Source organism: Schistocerca americana, chromosome 1, assembly GCF_021461395.2.
Source record: "Schistocerca americana isolate TAMUIC-IGC-003095 chromosome 1, iqSchAmer2.1, whole genome shotgun sequence".
In the NCBI taxonomy this organism is placed as follows: domain Eukaryota; kingdom Metazoa; phylum Arthropoda; class Insecta; order Orthoptera; family Acrididae; genus Schistocerca; species Schistocerca americana.
Genome location: NC_060119.1, coordinates 1,015,640,247 through 1,015,661,700, shown reverse-complemented (window position 1 = coordinate 1,015,661,700; position 21,454 = coordinate 1,015,640,247). Strand labels below are relative to the sequence as shown.

Sequence of the window (21,454 nt, the reverse complement as noted above, 5' to 3'; positions counted from 1 at the left end):
TGTATAAACTTAAGTTATATTGAGGGCTAACTACACAGATTGTTCAGCATATCCAGGTCACATTGGGAGTCCCTTACAAATTGTTGGTTCTGATAATATGCAAATTGAGTTTATAAATAGCTCATTGAGCTGTTTTGAAACGCATGAAAATGGCTAAAAACGTACAAAGCAAAAATCACTACAAAAATTACTAATTAAAAATCAAAATCTTATCTTGATGTGCGTTAAACGGTTCCGTTTGATCAGAGAATTACAAAGCTGTAATCGAATTTCATGTAGGCAAGTTACTGCCATGTCTTCGTCGTTTTTTTAATTCAGTAAAAATGATTAAAACATCGTGTTTTAAGTGACACTAGATGTCGGAATTGAGGTATTTTGACCTCCCCGCGCCACGGTACCGTACCACGTCGCTAGAGGAGCGAAAACAATTTCGCACTGATCATTGATAAAGCGGAATATCATGCAGTAATTCTAATCCAAATGACTTCTTTAGTCATGCTTTTGTTTTCTCTCCACGAGCCATCAAAAACCTAAAGAGGTCGGACATAGCCATTAGACACTCGTGTTGTCTGCTAAGTCTGAAAAGGACCAGTCCACAGGAACATTGCCGGCCGGAGTGGCCGAACGGTTCTAGGCGCTACAGTCTGGAACCACGCGACCGCTACGGTCGCAGGTTCGAATCCTGCCTCGGGCATGGATGTGTGTGATGTCCTTAGGTTAGTTAGGTTTAAGTAGTTCTAAGTTCTAGGGAACTGATGACCTCAGAAGTTAAGTCCCATAGTGCTCAGAGTCACAGGAACAATGGACTGTGACGTCTTTCAGAGGAATCCTGCCAGCATCTCGTTTGACGCTTCAACTCTCAGACAGTTACAGTCTTGACAGCAAGCGGAGGAAAGACTAATCTCATCGACAAAATGGCCTGTGCACTGCAATGGATCCTCAAAGGGTTCGGAATACATGTAGACTAACCAGCCCTGTAAGCACAGGGAAACAATTAGCGGCTATGTCTTTAACACACCCATTTTATAGTGATGTTTCTGTATTAGAAAATCTTTAGCCTCCGCCGGAACGTAATCTGAGTGGAAAGCAGCTAAAGGAGGTGTACATATCTGCGTTAATGACACTCATCAAAGCTCACTTGTCCCAACTTGCAAGCAGCCTCCGCAATAGCAGACGTAGCAGATAGGGTAAATATGCACACCTTTCCCATAATGGCACTATAGATAAAACTGTTTCTCCATCCTCTTCTGAAGGAATTTTAATGTTAACGAGCTATTAATTTCCGTTACGTCTGCGCCACGGGTCGATCTGTCGAGGGCCTTGTAAAGCTCTAGGTTGAATTTTTCATTCTGCAGCGGAGTGTGCGCTGGTATGAAAACTCCTAGTAGATTAAAACTGTGTGACGAACCGAGAATCGAACTAGGGACCTTTGCCTATCTTTGGAAGGTATGAGATGAAGCACTGGCAGAAGTAAAGCTGTCAAGACGGTCTTCGTCGTGCTGGGATAGGGTGGAATGTTATTAAAAGTGAAACAGGGGAACCAAGAGCACAGGAAGACTGTATTACCGTCAAACTGAATGAAAAGTTTGTTACCAATGAGACCGAGGTTGAAAATAATTTCAATAATCATTTTTGAAGGTGGAGAAAATAGGATCAAGCTGTTCATTACAAGAGGCAAAGCTGTTTATGGAAGAGGCAACGCGATTTGATAAAGTTGAAAATCTACCCACCTCTCCTTCTGAAGTTAGGAAAATAATAAACTCAGTCAAAAGTAAAAGCTCGCGTAGAACTGATGGAATCTACATCTACAGCTACATAGATGCTCCGCAAGCCATTGACGATGTTTGGCGGTTTGGGTCTCCTTTACCACTACTTGCCATTTCCCCTCCTGTTCCACTCGCAAATGGAGCGAGGGAAAAAACGACTGTCTGTACGTCCTTGTGAGCCCTAATTTCTCGTATCTTATTTTCGTAGTCCTTACGCGCGATGTATGTTGCCGGCAGTAGAATCTTTCGACAGTCAGCTTCAAATGCCGGCTCTCTAAATTTTCTCAATGGTATTTCTTGAAAAGAACGCCGACTTCCCTCCAGTTCCCGAAGCATCTCCGCAACATTTACTGTTGTTCGAACATACCGGTAGCAAATCTAACAGTCTGTCTTTCAATTGCTTCGATGGAAACTCCAACAAAGTTCTAAAAATTTGTTCCCAACTATTAAATAGGGTTATCAGCTACATATGTAATATCTCACCGAAACAGGACATTTTTCCCGATAGAATGAAATATACTATTGTTAAACCATTGTATAAAAAGGGAGATAGTCGAATGCCAACAGCTGCCACCTACTTCTGACAGCTTTATCCAAAATTCATGAAAAAGTAATATATTCAAGAGTAGCTTCATATATTTGTAAAAATAAAGTACTAACAAAATGCTGATTTGGTTTTCAGAAAGGCTTTTCAACATAAAATGTTATCTAGATAAGCTTAAGTATGGTTGTATGAGCGAGACAGTGCACAAATGGCTTAATTCATATTTAACTAGGAGATTACAGAAGGTTGAAATAAACAGTTTACATAACGCGAAAAAATTCAGCAGATTCCTCAAACTAGGGAGGTATCAAGAAAGAGTTCCCACAAGGTTTATGTTAGGTCTAAATATATATTAATGACTTGCCACTCTACAGTATATTCACAATTTGCTGGTGACACAAATGCAGTAATTATACCCAACAAGCAAGAATTAGCTGAGGAAATTGTAATTAATGCTTTTCAGAATATTATTAAATGGTTCTCTGCAAATGGACTCTCATTAAATTTCGATAAAACACAGTATATACAGCTTGTGCAGTAATAGGCACAACACCATTAATAAACATAGAGTTTGAACAGAAGTCTGTAGCTAAGGCAAAGTATTACAGATTTTTAGGCATGTGCATAGATGAGAGATTGAACTGGAAGGAACACATTGATAATCTGCTGAAAAGTTAGAGTTCAGCTATTTATGCTATAATGGTTATTGCAAATTTCGACAGTAAACATAGAATTAAATTACCTTACTATGCCTGTTTTCATTCACTGCTTTTGTATGGCATCATAGTTCGAGGTAATTCCTCTTTAAGGAAAAAAGTACCCATTGGACAAAAGTGTGCAATCAGAATAATAGCTGGAGCCCAACGGACATTTATTTATGGAACTAGGGATATTCACAGTAGCTTCGAAATGCATACATTCACTTATGAAATTTGTTATTAATAACCTCAAAAGTCTGACAGAGAGCCAATCATCATTTAAAAACAATTTAAAAGAATTTCTGAATAACAGCTCCTCCTACTCAATAGATGACGTTTTAGATATAAGTTAGTAATCTTATAACTTTAAAAAGGTAGGATACCAGTGTCAGGTGTGTCGTGCGTTTCGTTATGGATAATATTAGTGTCCTATTTTCCAGCTGAGCTATATAGGTCAGCTGAAGTGCAGGATACTAATGCTACACATGTCGTTTTCTACACGCTAGGTAATATATATGTCAACTGAAACAAAGGATGCCAATTTTAGTGGTGTTGTTTTCTCTGCAATAGGAAATATCCGTGTCAACTGAAGTACAGGAGACCAATGTAAGAATTGCAGTTTTTTCGTGACAGGTAATCACAGATCTACAGAAAAACAGATACCAGTGTTAGGTATGTTGTTTTCTTTTATGTAAGTAAAACTAGTATCCTGCTTTTCAGTTGACCTATATAGCTCTCAATTGAAGACATAAAGACTCAAAATGAGTCCGTGACCGTGTTGTGGCACTTTATTTCAAAGGTCCATCTTGATCTCACAAACTTTTACACTTCACTATTACCGGTTTCAATTACTGCCTGCATAGGTCAACTGTGTACAGGATACTAATGTTAAATTAGGCATATGTTATTCATTTCACTGTTGGTAATATAGTATCCCGTTCAGTTGATTTATGTAGGTCATCTGAAGAAGACGATACCGATGTTAGGTATGCTGTTCTTTTCACCGTTGGTGATGCCAATGTTTGGTCGGTTGCTTTTTCCCTCGTGGGTAACACTGGCATTCTCTTCCTCATTTTCATGTACTGCATTATGTTTTCTTGGTACTTTCGTTAGGTTTTTTTTTGTGTTCACGTTTGTGGTTCTGTTTTTAGGTTGAGCCCCCCTGAAACCTCCTCATTCCCAGGTCTGTCTAATTAATTTTGTTTATTTTTTGGAGTTCAATAAATCGAGTTTCCTTATTTTTCCTTTGCATAAGTTCCCTTTACAATTACACTGGCCAACTTTATGAGTCAATTCTTACTAATTTTGGGTAGAGAAAAACAAATATGACAATGAAAAATTTTCCTTGCTTTAGTTTCTGTGACACACACTAGGTGTAAATATTTCATATTAATGGATTAAGTGGAAAAGAAACATATTAATTACATATGCTAACAACATTGAAAGTATATTTGAATTTTTCTAAATGATGGTTTACATTTTAAGAGCTCTAAATTGCTGGAAGAATACCTTGCTGAGGGTTGGGTCTGAAGAGAATTATGTGATGGCTGCATGAGAATGTCATATTTTAGCTTGCCTCTTGCAACGGAGTTGTGAAGCATTCCTACACAAAGACCAACAGCAATCCGAAAGCATTGCTTAATTCCAATGGCCCTGATGTCTTTCTTACATAACAGAAATGTCCTGATGGAATTTTTTTCCATTTTCATCAGTGACAGCTCCACAACTAGGAGGGAAAAAGTCCAGGTGAGTAGTGGAGAAAATGAATTTCAAGGGACATGTTGCAGGAGCTCTGCCACCAACTGAGTGTAGTTATCATCTCTTTTGTTGCCTAAACATTCATGAACAACTCCCTTGAAGGCTTCCCAAGCGTCCTTTCTCTTTACCTCCAAAACTTGGTCAGATGCAAGATCCTTTACAAGTTCTCAAATTGTGGCCCGATAAAACACCTTCCTTAACTTTTGCATCACTTAATTTCGGAAATTTCTCTCTTATGTACTTAATGGCCCGTCATTCTTGGTTCATACCTTCGACAAAATTTTTCATCAAACCCAGGTTGATATGCAGGGGTGGAAGAAGAATGTCTTTTGGGTCCACGAGAGGCTTGGCAATGACATTTTTCTCGCTAGGTTTAAGATTTCTTGCAGGTTTGTCTGCTTTAATATAATGAGATTTCCTATCCCTACTGTCCCACATACATAAGATGCAGCAATGTTTTGTGTACTCCAGTTGCATTCCTAAGAGTATGGCAATGACTTTTAAATCACCACAGATTTTCTGTTTGTATTCATCATATTTGATTGAGTCCGAGAGGGTTGTCGTATCTGCATTGTCTCATTCATGTGAAAAGCATGACCAACAGGAGTAGAAGGAAAACCATTGCCATTGTGAAGCAACACAGCTTTCAAACGATTTATCATTCAGTTGGATCATGGTTCAGAAACAAAGATTTCATCAAGCCATTATGCCGCAGCAAACAACAAGATTGTTTTCCTTCTCTAAAAAGGGAAGCAATTCCATGTGAAGTTTTCTGTACTGTGAGACTGTGACATCACTTTCGAGGAGATTCCATTGCCTTAGTCAAGGCCCAAAAATTTCTGCCTTCTTTGGAAAGTCAAGGTCTCTAATGAGACCACTCAATTCCGCTCGACTCAGTGTATGCAGTTTATCATCTTTTCCCTAAAAATCAGAATCATGGGTTGCGGAAGGCTTGTTTGGTTTTTCTTCTGCTTCTTTTTCTTGTTGCACTCTGTCCTCATTTTCTACTTCAAACACAAAATTTTTGGGTGGTGTAGGAACTGGTAAACTATCTGAATTCAGAATGGGTCGATTAGCAGATCGAAGACCCTAGTTAAAATAGCTGAAATAGCAGTCATCTGTATGGTTTGTAGGCTCCCGTCAAACCACAGGCACAGCAAAAGCCATAGGTCGTTTGTTATTTTTCAGACATTCTCGCAGTGTAACTGGAAATGTGTTGAAACATACACTGAAGAGCCAAAGAAACAGGTGCACCAGCTTAATATTGTGTAGTTCCGCTGCGAGCACACAGAAGTGATGCAACACAACATGGCATGGACTCGACTAATGTCTGAAGTAGTGCTACACCATGAATCCTGCAGAGCTATCCATAAATCCATATAAGTACGATGGGGTGGAGATCTCTCCTGAACAGTGTGTTGCAAGGTATTCCAGGTATTGTATTGCATTGAAGTGGGGACCTTGAAACAATGCAAGGGTTTCACCCTCGCTGTAGCCTCAGTGATACACAACCCCACAACAAGCTACAGCAGTCCACTCACCCCTCCGCCGCCCCACACTGAACCCAGAGTTATTTTGCAGTGTGGCCCACATGTAGCTCCCTCCCCCTCTCCTCCCCCCCCCCCCCCCCTCCCAAAAAAAACCTCTCACATGTAACCCCAATGTTTGCATGATAGGGTAATTATGGTGTACACATACGTGGAGAAAGTAGGCAATCGATATGTAGGCATGGCTTTAAACATGCTCAGAGCTATGAAGGCTCACTTCCTATATAAGTCCCACAGGTGCCAGTAATTATCAAAAATCCTTCTTCTTTCCTCTTCGGTAAATTTTTCCCTATGGTTCAGTCTACATTTGTCAGGGCAAGCCTCTTTTAATTCACTGTCCCTTACTTCTTTCTTAGTTCTGTGGGAAATGTATAGCTTACCAGTATTTGTAAGCTTCTTGGTAGAATGACTTAACCAATTGTTCATATTTTTTGTTTTCTTTTTCTCCCTACTTTCATTGCAGTTGATGTTTCAGTGCTGTTACCATTCCTGTGCCTGAGATCATTATCAGATTCTGATGAATTTTCATTATTGCTCCTGTTCTTGTAGTTGGTGCCAGTGTCAGTATCATCTGAATTAAATACTAATTCATAATGTTCCTCATTTGCCAAGTGTTTATGCGGGTTGCTTGCCTTGTTTACTTCTACCTTATTTACTCCCACATCCATTGGGCCAACTAAAAATGAAATAAACAATGTTAAAACTATTGTCACTTTGTGTAAAAATTCAAATAGTTGTTAACAAAATTGATATGAGGAAAAAATTATCTTCTGGCATATCATAATTACATAATTTTATCCTTAACTATTTAGATAAATTACACTTACCTGCCAGATTGTTCTCACAAACATTTTTCCAGGCTTCGTTGATATTTACATTGTCATCTGGTACATTTGCACTGGAGACTTTGCAAAGGATTAATATTAATGGGGTTCTTGCTTGGGAAGACTACATGCTTTCACTATCAAAATATAAAAAAAAGAAAAATAGTAAATGATTTAAGCTCAAATTAATTGGTTATATATAGGTACAACTCGAAAATGTACCTAACAAAACTTTCATTTAATCATTGGTAGAGGCGCATTTCAAAATAACATTTTATTAATGAAAAAATATGATATAAGAAATGATAGAACTTACCATGAACATCAGCGCAACTTGAAATGTCTTGTTTTCAAAGAAACAAATATAATGCAAACTCGTTCTTAAAATAATTGCCATATTCTAATGGCACATGTGCCATCTAGTGGCAAACCACAAACAACAGAAATATGACGGCTGACGTGATAAATCTTTGGTATGGAAGTACTTTTTTCCTCTTTTTTATTTTTTTTATTTTTACAGAAAACACACAAACGAGTTTTTTTAAGTTGTGCCACTATCAAAGCAAAGCAGTGAAATGTTGTCTAGCTTTCTGGGACATACTTACTTCATTTTTGTATTTGAATTATACAAAAACAAACTGAAATGGCTGCTATGTTTTTTTACTTGTAAATTAGTTTATTTTATTTCAATGTCTGACATGGGATGTAGTCAATAGGAATTCTGAGTTGCTTCTCAGCTATTTATTTTATTTATTTATTTTATTTATCCATCCGTTGACAATAAATATTGTATGGATGTTGTCAAGCCATTTCAAAGAAATGGACACAAACAATATATACGTAAAAAAATACAAAACAAAATAATACAATGAGGTTAATAATAATACAATGTAAGTAATATAGCCTATATACATCACTGCTTGTTATTTTAAATGCATAGTCTGTTTTTCATAAGGCTTTAGTTTTGTCCTCCCTAAACGGCAAGTCCTTATATACACCACACTGCTTAAGTATGTATTTACATCACACAACAGCTGTCCTTTAAGTATGTAATGTAATGAATGATTAGGTAATGAATGATTAAGTAGGGCCTACATATTGAGTATTTTCCATTTTGCCTTTATAAATATCATCAGAAAACATTTATTGAACTACATAGTCATTTACACAATAAAAACATTGTTCTACTAGAAATTTTTTAAATTCTGTTTTAAATTTGTCATCATCTTCTAACTTCCTGATGTTGACTGGCAGTGCGTTGTACAGTTTCGCACCGATATGGCTCACATGCCTTTGTGTATTCGTTCTTTTTGTTCGCTGAGTATGGAGTGCTGCGGCATTTGTCTGAAAATCTGAAATGTGGGTCCTGACATACAATACACATTTGTATATGTATAATGATGGTATAGTAAGTATTCTAAGCTTTTTGATATGGGTTTGCAGTCTGTGGATGACTGTGAGTTATTATTCGGATGGCCCTCTTCTGCAACAAGAAAATTTGTTTTAGGCGCCCTGTTGTGGAACCCCAAAATATTATTCCGTATGTAGCAAGAGATTGAAAACAGCCGAAATATGCCATTCTGGCACCCTCTGAGGTACAAACATTTTCAATTATTCTGAGAGCAAAACAGGCTGAATTAAGTTTCTGTGCAAGTTTTATTACGTGGTCATTAAAATTTAAGTTTTCATCCACATGAATCCCCAGCAATTTTGTGGATGTCACTCTGTCTAAGGCTTTGTCACCCCACACCAGATCAAGATTTACATTTTGACATCTTTTCCCAAACTGCATATAATTTGTTTTATTTACATTCAATGTCAACCTGTTTGCATTGAGCCAAGAGTGGATGTGATTTAGTACTTTATCAGCAGTTGTTGGTAGCAACTGCTTTGGTGCACTTATTATCACACTAGTATCATCTGCAAATATTATTGCTTTGGCTGCATCATCTGAGGTGTGAAAATCATTTATATAGACAAGAAACAATATGGGCCCTAAGATGCTGCCTTGTGGTACTCCTATTTCTACATTTTTTGCCTCTGATACTGAATTTATTTTGTGGTTGGAGTAAGTTGATGTCAGTCCTACAACCTGTGTTCTGTTTTTTAAGTATGATTCAAACCACTTTTTTCCTATCCCATGTATACCCAACGATTCCAATTTTTCTAAGAGAATGTCCTGGTTCACCGTGTCAAAAGCTTTGGAGAGGTCTAAATTTACTCCTACTACACTATAATCTTTTTCCAGATTTTTGATTATTTGTTCAGTGTAGCACATTACTGCTGTTTCGGTATTTTTACGTGCTTGGAAGCTTAAATAAAGCTGAAGATGGCTCATGTACAGAAGTTGTTGGTTGTGACAAAAAATAACTATCATCATGTATTAGGCTCTTGCCACTCTTTGGTCTACACTTAAACAAGCAGTCTCTGACAGCCAGTTCAAAATGAAATTTTATTAAATTCTGATTATTTTTTTCCTAACTATACCTTTTGGCTGCTCTTCATGTACTTCTATATGTATAATAATTATGTAAATGTGGTGATTAGTGCAGTATAACAGCGATGTGATGACTAAAAGTGCCTTATCAGTGGCACTGTTTCATAAGAAGATCTCCATTGTGTGAAACAGTGAGTCACTTGCTACAGGAATGTTGAAGCGAAACAATTGCAAAATCTGTTAAATATGTCACTGATTGAAAAGTAAGTCCTGTAGAAATGTACATAGAAAATATTCCAACTGAAATGAAACTGAACAGTGTCCAAACAATGAATTTTGAGGAAAAAGAGAGGATTCTCTTGGAATTAAAGTAACAAACAATTAACAGAAAAGGTGGCACAGAACCAAAAGAAAGTTATGACAGACGTGTGAAGGTGGGGGAGGTGGCTGCAGTGGAGGGAGGGGAGGGGTTAACATAAGTAAAATACTCAAATGGTGATCATCAGAGCTTAAATCAAGAGCTTCCCATAATTTCACAGTAGGGTGTGTGAGTCAATGTGGAAAAGTTTATGTGAAGAGGATTGGGGGAAGGCTGGAGAGGGATAGGTTGGTTATTTAGTTTCATGATCCATAGATCATTTGCATGATAAATGATGTGTTACAAATCATTTTATATTCACATTGTAAATTAATTTGTAAATATGGCTCTAAAAGCACAACAAAGAACAAAACAGGTAAGAAGAGAGAAGGCAATAGAAACATAAAGGGTACCCCAGAAATGATGGTCAGTATTTATGGATATACTCATTTGAAGCAAAAATCTTCATCTAGACATATGCTCTGTTCTGAATGGTTTCCCAGGTAGAACACATTTAATGTCACTTTTGTGCATTTTTCTTGAATAACTTAAAAACTGCCTCTACTGAAAATGTCATATTACAAAATTAACCTACATTAAATTTTCTATGAGAAGGGTCTTATTCATTTTTTCTAGTATTTATAGTTTGCATGAATAGAGTGAGAGAATATTGAAAATCAAACAATGGAAAATCCAGAATCTAATAATTGTGATATTATGTAAAGGATAGTTGCTACTCACCATATAGTGGAGATGCTGAGTTGCAGATAGGCACAACAAAAAGATTGTCAAACAAAGCTTTTGACTAAACAGGCCTTCATCAAAATTAGACAACATACACTCAAACTGACATAAATGCAACTCCCACACTCATGGCAGCAGTTGCTGGCTGCAAAGGCTAGACTCAGCCATTCCAATGAATGCCTTTTTGGCCGAAAGCTTACTTGTTTGACCATCTTTTTGTTATACCTACCTGTGACTCAGCATCTCCACTGTATAGTGAGTAGCAACTATCCATATCATAATATTGTCAGAAAGTTGAAAATCTTGTGTGAGATGCAAGCACTGTAGCTTAGGTAGTTTTTGTAGGCCAGTTTGATGTAGTTTTCTGACTTAATATAACACAAATCTCCTGTATCCACGTCTCCACCTACATCAAATTGTTTGTCTCAACTTCCACTACACTAATGTGGTGTCTTGTAAAGAATGACAGTGTATTGAATAATACAGAAAATAAATGACAATGTACATTAAATGTGTTCCATCTCTGAAACCATTGAGAATAGGGCATATGTACATGAAGATTTTCCCTTCAAATGATGATTCCTGTCATACTTCTGAATACTGACTATTCATTCTGTGACAACCTCTCGAAAAAAACAACCACTAATCATAGTGACTAAACTCATTCTTATCTGTCTGAACTATTATGCATTTTTATTTATTTATTCATCCTTTAATCACTGTTCAGAGCAATACTGGGTACATCAGCATACATTTGCAATTATAGTTACAGGATAAATTACAATTTTAGCACATATATTATTATTTTACTATAGGTATACACATATATGTATAGTAATTAATGAAAACATTGGCAAAACAAAACTTTTTATGCTAATTTAATCTACTAGATGCAGGTGTCCAAATTTAATTTCTGCTGCGATGAAACACAAGAAAATTTTCATGTTTACTTTTCATTGACACAGTACTTACAGCACAGTTCTCAGGATATTGCTTTATTACTGCAAATTCTTTCTAATTCTTTGGACTAGTATCTGTGTATTATGGTTTATTTTTCATTTTTCTAGCAGTTACTCCATTGCAATCTCAAAATTCATTTACCATTTTTATGTGAGCTTTAACACTCTTCATGACAAATCTTCCAGAAAGATCAAACTTTTAAAGTGTTTAGCTGGAATTGGAAAGTTGTTAGAATTCATATTTACCTCCTCAGAAGAAAAATCACTCTTACAGGATGTGATAAACAGTTAGATACTCTGTAATAATATTCAATAAATCATGTAGGAAAGCAGAACATAATTTGCTCATGGGCTTATGAAAATCACTAATATTTAAGAGAAATCACTGAAAGTGAAGACATAACTTTGTTTCAGCCTGTGGTCCAGAAGACAGCTGTGCAGATGAAGTTTGCACATGTACAGATGAGTCTTTGGATTCAGGTGTTCAAGAAGATCTAACTCCTGTGAGGTAAGAACAATACTTTTAAATTATTTATATGGTGCAAAATGTAACTATTGTTTGGAAAAATGACAGGTTTTCATCATTAGAAGGTTAATGCCATTTACTGCAATCATGTGGAAGCATTTTAAAATCCATGTGTATTTTCAGCAAATTGTTAAATTCTGACCCAAAATTACTAAATTACTTTTACTCAAATAGTTGATAACAACAATTTGTAGAATAGGCCATAACTAATGATAAATCTGGGTATCAGAAAAGAGTAGTTACAGCAAGTAATGATTGACAGGGCAGACCAGGACTCACTTTTAAAGTGAAGTGCTGTGTGTCAAACAGGTAAAATAATATCACAGCTGCTAAGCTTTTAAAATCTCTTTCTGCTGCATGCTACAGCTGCAAAGGTGAGGCTCATACTTCTGATTCCATCACTGACACAAGTGATTACATAAGCAGTATGAGTTACTGGAAGACAGCAGAAGATTGTATAAAACAAGGGAGGAGGTGTATCAGGACAAGGAGATGAGACTTCCGTGACAGCTCACAGATAAAAATGAAGACACATGAGTATTTTCTGACTGAATTTTTCCATTTTGATTTCCAATAGTTGTGTACCTCACACTTTCAGCTGTCACCAGTTCCTCAGTTCACATCCCCAAGCATTTAAATTTGTGATATACTAACTAACTAACCTGATAATTTCAAACTTTGTAAACCTCACTTGTATCTATCATCATTTGCTGCTATCCATTTTATTGCTGTTTTTTCTTTATAATTGGGACAATAATGATCATAATAATAACAATTACTAACAGTAATATTGTACACAAGGAATTACTGGTTACTATTTCCTCAGTTCCCCCTTTTCTCCATGTTTCTTACTCCTAAATCACATCATTTATTTTCTTTTTTTTCTTCACAGGACACAGTTGCAATGTGATTGTGCTTCTAGAAGACTCAGGTGGCTTCTTGTTCCTTTTAACTCTTTCTGGGCAGATGCACTATCTTGGCCCTAAATCCAATGCCATATACTTTCCTAAAATCTTTCCTCATTGTTTATGATGTAGGATTATTAGAAAAATTCACATGCCATGTATAAATCTCTCCTTTGATAATAAACTAATTGTTCTGATTCCAAAAATCCAGGATTACTGTTAATTATATCCTGCAACTTATATGTGAAGACTGTGATGATTTCTCTGCATTTCTTACACTCTGTATACGGTATGCAAGCTTCTACCCCTCTTTTCCCATTGTTCACAATTCCTCTCATCTACATCTCCTCATTCTAGATCACTGGCAAAAACCAGTAATGCAGTGTTATTATAAGTGTGAGTACTGTAAACTTCCTCTTCTGAAGAGGCATGAAAGATTGGAGGAATGACGATTACCCTTATTTTTTATGCACCTATTGACCAAACGCTACTTTGCCTTGAAAGTATTTGGTGATCTGGCTTTCCAATTATTATTTGCATTGTATTGAGAAGTTTCCATTTTTGGAGCAGTTATGAAAAACATTCAGTCTAATTTGTATATGTATTGTGTACTTATTGCAATATTTGAGTCTATGGCAGTAACATACCTATTATTATTGTTATTTTTATCATATTTGTACCCTTCATGTATTGACAGTGAAAATCAAATAAGTTACTCTTAAGGACATGGTGTTTTTAATGACTTGATTAAGTATTTTATCCCCCAAAATAATTTGACTGATAACTGCATAATCTTTCTTTGAAATGACTCTGTTTTCTAAATCTTTGAACACCATTTTCACAATTGTCTTGATAGTTATATAAATAAAAAACACCAAAATGCTCCTTGATTTCAGTGATACATACAACAGGAAGTTGTTGCTGTACTCACTATTTAGCACACCTATAGAAAACAGTGGGAAACTTGTTCCATTTGATCTTTTTTTTTAATTGCTGTTTTTTCTTTATAATTGGGACAATAATGATCATAATAATAACAATTACTAACAGTAATATTGTACACAAGATAATACAAATACAAGAAAGATTAACTCAGAGGATTGACAGAAATATGAGCAGCCATGAACCAGAAACAACTGCTGGCCCTTGGGATTTTTTAAAAGAGAACACTTACTGTCAAACTTGAAGTGAAATAATTTGCTGATAGCCTAAGGCTGCTGTGAGGACCATAGTGCTTCACCAGGTATAATCCTATTGTGTGTGTAAAACACTAATTTTCATAATCAGAAATGGCACCTTGTTAAGATATTCTAGGATGTTATGCTGTGATTAAATTATTTTCTTACAGGAGTATACAGTTTTGTCCTCATCTGCAGAGGACATTTTCAGTGGCAGTTGTAGCATCTGTGAATGTGAGACAAACATCCTAACTCACTATCAACTTAGTTTTCTTCATGCTCCCATGCATTAACATGATGAAACATGTTTTCAAAACTGTAGAGCAATTGCTGTTGTTGGTTGCTGTCATCCACTATTGCTATTGTTCCCCATCTGAATATTGGTACACATCTACACTCCCTGACAAGAAAAGTGAAGCATCCAGAAGACATGGTCGAATGTCAATGTAACTTTGTACTCATACACACCAGAGTGCACTAGTGTTGCTCATGTTTTGTGTTATTACCAGACCTGGTAGGGTATATAAGGGAAATGAATACTGTCAGATACTGAGTGATCACTGTGAAGGATGGGAAGAGGCTGTTTTCTACTGTGAAACAGTGTTATCAGCTTCTGACAGCATTTCAAAGGGGCCTCATTGGGGTGTGCAGTTGGCTACATGGTCAAATTGTGCAGTATCCAGATTTGCAGGGCATTCAGATGTGACAGTGGCCTGATGTTGGACTGTGTAGGAACATGAAGTCAGACACACTTGTCAATGTTCCGGTTGATCATGAATGAGCAACACAGGAGAGGACTGCCATATTGTGCACCAAGCACCTATTAAGCTCTTTCCATTGGCACCTGCCATCCAAGAATGAGTAGTGGACTCCCTGGAACATTTTGTGTCATCCCACATCACTGGTCAGAGACTAGCAGTAGCCAGACTAAGGAATTATTTGCCCAGGCATAGGCTACTATTGTAAAAATGGGTGCATTTGGAGTTATACCATATCTGGGGAGAATGTTTTGCTGAAGAATGGCATTGCATTTTGTTCAACAATAAATCACAGTTCTGTACTGCCCTGTATGACCCAGAGAGAGATAGAGAGAGAGAGAGAGAGATCTCATTTTACCAAGGTTTTGCAGGAGCACAATGTTGTTGCTCCTGGCATCATAGTGTGGGGAGCCATTTAGTATGACTTCAGGTTACAGGTGATAGAAATTGAGGGAACTCTGACAGCACAACAATATGTCACAGACATCCTGCTCCCCTATGTATTACAACTCATACAGCAATATCTTGGTACCATTTATGAACAGGACAATGTTTATTCCCATGTCACGTGTCTCTATGGACTATCTGTGTGATGTTGAGGTACTCCTGTGGCCAGCAAGATCCCCAAATCTGTCCCCAACAAGACGTTTCCAAACAGATTGAACATCAACCCCATCCCAGTGCCAGTATCCTGGAAATCAAGAGGTAGTTGCAACAGCTGTAGACTAACTTGCTTCAGGAGAGGATAACATGCCTTTATGACATCCTTATTAACCAAATCAATGCTTGCATCCAAGCTAGAGAGGATGCAACATTATACTGATAAATTCTTTGCTAAATTCTTTGCAAATTTAATTCAATTTTGTTAGCACTTAAGTAGTGTCACACACCCTCTGAACCTGTGAAGCTTAATTTCATTTCTTCCTCCTCTTATGTATCTTTGCCCTTTTTTTACAGGCAGTGTATTTCAGCACTGGACTCCTGATACCATTCAGTTGTTTTACACCCACTTCCATTCATGGTAGCCAGGACTTGAGTTTTATCTACTCAAATGTGATGGTCTCCAGGCTGCAAAGCATGTTTCATAATACCTAATCTATCTCTTTTTCCCCTTCTGCAGTCTTCTGTACATTCTCTGGGCATTTTTGAGTGTTCTTTATGTCATTTTGCCGATCTCCCAATTCAGATGATACAGTTGCTGAAAGATTCAAAGAAAACTTGAGTTTGATTTCAAACACATACCTGACTCATACAATTATAGTTGGTGGTAACTTTAATTTACCCTCGATATGTTGGCAAAAATACATGTTTAATTCCAGAGGTAGGCATAAAACATCATCCAAAATTGTGCTAAATGCATTCACTGAAAATCATTTTGAGCAGTTAGTTCATGAGCCCACACGAATAGTGAAAACACACTTGACTTCTTAGCAACAAATAATCCTGAGTTAATAATGAGCATCGAAATGTATACAGGGATTTGTGAACATGGGATTGTCATAGTGAGATTGGATATTGTAACCCCCAAGTCATCCAAAAATAAATGAAAAATTTACCTATTCAAAAAAGCAGATAAAAATTCACTTGACGCCTTCCTAAGAGACAATCTCCACTCCTTCCAAACTAATAATGCAAGTGTAGACCAGATGTGGCTTGAATTCAAAGAAATAGTATTGGCATCAATTGAGAGGTTTATACCAAATAAATTATCAAACAATGGAGCCGATCTTCCTTGGTACACAAAACGGGTCAGAACACTGTTGCAAAAACAATGAAACCAACATACCAGACTTAAACAGAAGCAAAATCCCCAAGATTGGCAATCTTTAACAGAGGCTCGAAATTTAGCATGGACTTCATTGTGAGATGCTTAAAACAGTTTCCACAACAAAACTTTGTCTCGAAACCTGGCAGAAAATCCAAAGAGATTCTGGTAGTATGTGAAGTATGTTAGCGGCAAGACACAATCAATGCCTTCTCTGCACAACAGCAATTGAGATACTATCAAAGACAGTGTTGCCAAAGCAGAATTATTAATCATAGCCTTCTGAAATGCCTTCACAAAAGAAGATGAAGTAAATATTCCTGAATTCGAATCAAGAACAGCTGCCAACATGAGTACCATAGAAGTAAATATCCTCAGAGTAGCAAAGCAACTTAAGTCACTTTGTAAAAGCAAGTCTTCTGGTCCAGACTGTATACCAATGAGGTTCCTTTCAGAGTATGCTGATGCATTAGCTCCATACTTATCAATCACATATAATAATTCATTCAATGAAAGATCTGTACCCAAAGACTGGAAAGTTGCACAGGTCTCACCAACATTCAAGAAAGGTAGTAGATGTAATCCACATAATTATAGGCCCATATCATTAATATCAATATGCAGCAGGATTTTGTAACATATATTGTGTTTGAACATTATGAATTACCTCAAAGAAAATTGTCTATTGACACACAGTCAAAATGGGTTTAGAAAACATCATTCTTGTGAAACACAACTGGCTCTTATTCACCTGAAGTTTTGCATGCTATTGTCAAGGGATTTCAGATCGGGTACATATTTCTGGATTTCCGGAAAGCTTGACACTGTACCACACAAGCAGCTTGTAGTGAAATTGCATGCTTATGGAATACTGTATCAGTTATGTGACTGGATTTGTAATTTCCTATCAGAGAGTTCACAGGTCGTAGTAATTGATGGAAAGTCATCAAGTAAAACAGAAGTGATTTCTGGCATTCCCCAAGGTAGTGTTACAGGCCTTTTTCTGTTCCTTATCTATATAAATGATTTGAGAGACAATCTGAGCAGCCGTCTTAGGTTGTTTGCAGATGATGCTGTCATTTATTGGCTAACAAAGTCATCAGAAGATCAAAACAAATTGCAAAATGATTTAGAAAAGGTATCTGACTGGTGCAAAAATTGGCAGTTGACCCTAAATAACCAAAAAGTGTGACGTCATCCACATGAGTGCTGAAAGGAAATGTTATTTACAAATGGTTACATGATAAATCAGTCAAATCTAAAGGCTGTAAATTCAACTAAATGCATAGGAATTACAATTAGAAAAACTTAAATTGGAAGTAACACATAGAAAATGTTGTGGGGAAGGCTAACCAAAGACTAAGTTTTATTGGCAGGACACTTAGAAAATGTAACAGATCTACTAAGGAGACTGCCTACACTACACTTGTCCGGCGTCTTTTAGAAGACTGCTGGGTGGTGTGGGATCCTTACCAGATAGGACTAACAGAGTACATTGAAAAGTTCAAAGAAGGGCAGCACATTTTGTATTGTCACGAAATATGGGAGAGAGTGTCACTGAAATGATACAGGATTTGGTCTGGACATCATTAAAAGAAAGCCATTTTTCTTTGTGACAGAATCTCCTCACGAAATTCCAATCACCATCTTTCTCCTCTGAATGCAAAAATATTTTCTTGACACCAACCTACACAGGGAGAAATGAGCACCATTATAAAATAAGGGAAATCAGAGCTCATACGGAAAGATACTGGTGTTTGTTCTTTCTGCACACTATACGAGATTGGAATAATAGAGAATTGATGAACCCTCTGCCAGGCACTTAAATGTGATTTGCAGAGTATCCAAGTAGATGTAGCTGTAGATGTAGATGTGGAAACAGCAGCAAAAAACCTGGAAATTTGGCGCTCTCCTATACAATCAAAATCATCTATTTCAATTCATTTTTCACTTTCATAACTTTAATTATTTGTATTTGGTTCTATATATAACAGCTTAGAAACTACAATGAAATACATTGGAATCACCATTTTCATGTTTTTTAATAGGAAAGTGTTTATAAATGTTATTTACAAATGTTTGTAATGTTTTTTTTTTCTTTCAAAAATATCAGTGTCAGTGTGCAACTACACTGCCAGACAAAAAGAGTGAAACATCTGGAAGGAAAGGGGAAACAAAATGAAACTTCATGGGTTGGGAAGAAATGTGGTGTTATTTCAGTAATTGCAAACTTGAGTCAAATTTACAAGGAAGTTGACAGTATGAGCCCACTTATAAGTATGGAGTTTCACACCACTGGCCTAGATACCTGTACTGATTTTGTTGGAAAGAGTCTCATAAAACCATTGTATCCATCTCTGAAGGAAGCTGGTCCACAACTGTTGTAATTGGTCCTTGATATCAAAGATACTGTCAGTGAGACAGGCATGATGTCAGAGCTGGTGCTGCACGTGTTTTGTTGGGGACAGATCTGGTGATCTTTGTGTTACAGAAGTTCCTCAACATCATGCAGATAGTTCATAGAGACACATGCCATTTGTGGTCAAGCATTGTCATGTTGAAAAATGGCACCATAATACTGTTATGTGAGAGGCAACACATGAGGATGCAGGATGTCTATAATGTACCAGTGTGCCATCAGCCCATTACAGTCCCCTCAATCACTGCCAGCCATTAGCTGAAGTCATACTGATTGGCTCCCCACACCTAGATGTGAGATGTAATAATGCTGTGCCTCTCCAAAACATTGGAAGAATGGTCTCTCTGCCCTCGTCACCCCATTCTCATCAATGATGGGCATCTAGGGTAGTGCAGAATTGTGATTCATCACTGAACACAATTGAGTGCCATTCAGTATAGTCAATGTTTCCCATTCAAGGCACCACTGTAAATGCAGCCATTTGTGTTGTGGTGTTAATGGCAGCCTATGCATGGGATGGTAATTCATTAGTCTAGCTGCTACTAGTCTCTGACCAATCTGGTGGGTTGACACAGAATGTTCTTGGATGGCAGATGCAGACGTGAAGGGGTATGGTGTGCTTCACGCACAGTGTGGTGATCCTCCCTTATGACAGTCAGATTCAGTCAACCAGAACCTTGACAATGAGTATGCCTGACCTCATGTTCTCAGGCAATCCAACATCAGGTCACTGTCACACCTAAGTGCACCACAAATCTGGGTATTGCATGATTTAATCAGCCAGCTGTTGTAAACTCATAATGTGACCCGTTTCAAACTATATCAGTTGCAGATAACACTATCTCGCATGAGCATGTGGCATCTCCATGTCCTTCAAAATGATCGCTCAACATCTGATGCTGTCCGCCCCCTTTGTATGCCATACCCTGCCTGGTAATAACACTAAATACAAACAAAAGTACTGCACACTGGTGGCTATTCTACCTGTCACAGAGAATTGAAACTGTAATCTTTTACATACCTGCTGCTGGTGTGCAGTAGTTAGTTTCATGTTCCATGGATCGTTTTGCATGATAAATCATAATGATGTGGAATGAATCATAAATGTATGAAGTTACATTGACATCCTACCACGTCTTTTGGGTGCTTCACTTTCTGTATCTGGCTGTGTATTAATGTGAAATGCATATTAACAGCAGCTATTTAATATAACTTATGAATTAACAGCTTTTTTCTTCAAACTAGCAGTATTTTTAACTAATTGACAATGTGGGTTGTAAACAATGGTAAGAGACAAGTTGGTTGTTTTGAGGAGTTGTGCAGTAAAGTTTCAATAAAATCTCCTGAAAAAGTTACATCAAGTACATACATTGTGATTTTTTTATTCAGGTAAGTTTTTGTTTCTAATTATTCCTAGAGCAATGACATATTTTAAAATCATAAATTCTGTTCAAAATTTTATTCTCAAAAATACATCAAAAGGATAGCTCATATTATTTTACTTGCAAACTGATTGCACTTAACTTGGGTTAGCACTGGCTTACCACTGTTTACTTGCTTGGAAAGTTAATGAAATATTACCATAAAGACTCTATCATCTTAATATTTGCTTTGCTAATTTTTGTGATAGTAAAGCATGGCAGTCTCAAAAATTAATCTATGATATACCACAATATAAAATTAATTTTACTGTCACCTTTCTATAATATATAAATGTTAAGGCAATAACATATTTGCCATTACACTGTCACATAATTTGATGTAAATCTTGGTAAGGAACACAGTTTAACATTGTTTACTTACTCAAATAATTATTCACATATATTTGATTAGCAACAATTTTTGAAACACATTTATGTTTCATGATCTTTATCCGAGTCATAGTTATCTAAATCATCCTTGGATATGTTCACTAATATTCCCTGAAAAGTATTTACCTAGCATAACAGTGCACATGTTACTAATATTGAAAACCATGTTTTTGGCAGTTACCACTGTTTACATGCACACATAATGACAGAGTTGCTATTGGTGAGAATATACCAGAATAGACCTGCCATTTTTCAGTTTATTGTTGAACTATCATCTAATATGAATAAAGCACACCACATATCACATTTTACATGTGATAACTTCATTTCTCATTGACTGCCCCTTCATATTGTTTACACAGGAGATCTTCAGTTTTGGTATTTTAATCTTAGCATGGGTAAGCTCAATCAGTATAGAGCTGTGTAAAGACAGTCTACCATTAGCGCAGTGAGTAGA

At 36.8% G+C, this 21,454-nt stretch overlaps 1 protein-coding gene across 1 annotated transcript in view; it reads left to right on the top strand.

Moving 5' to 3' along the window:
* LOC124596007 (heat shock 70 kDa protein 12A-like) overlaps positions 1 to 21,454 on the top strand; it is a 206,951-nt gene that overhangs the window by 50,115 nt on the left and 135,382 nt on the right. Inside the window, exon 2 of the mRNA XM_047134961.1 lies at positions 12,050 to 12,143. Coding sequence (XP_046990917.1) covers positions 12,050 to 12,143 — 94 coding nt within the window. The remainder of the gene's footprint in view (positions 1 to 12,049; positions 12,144 to 21,454) is intronic.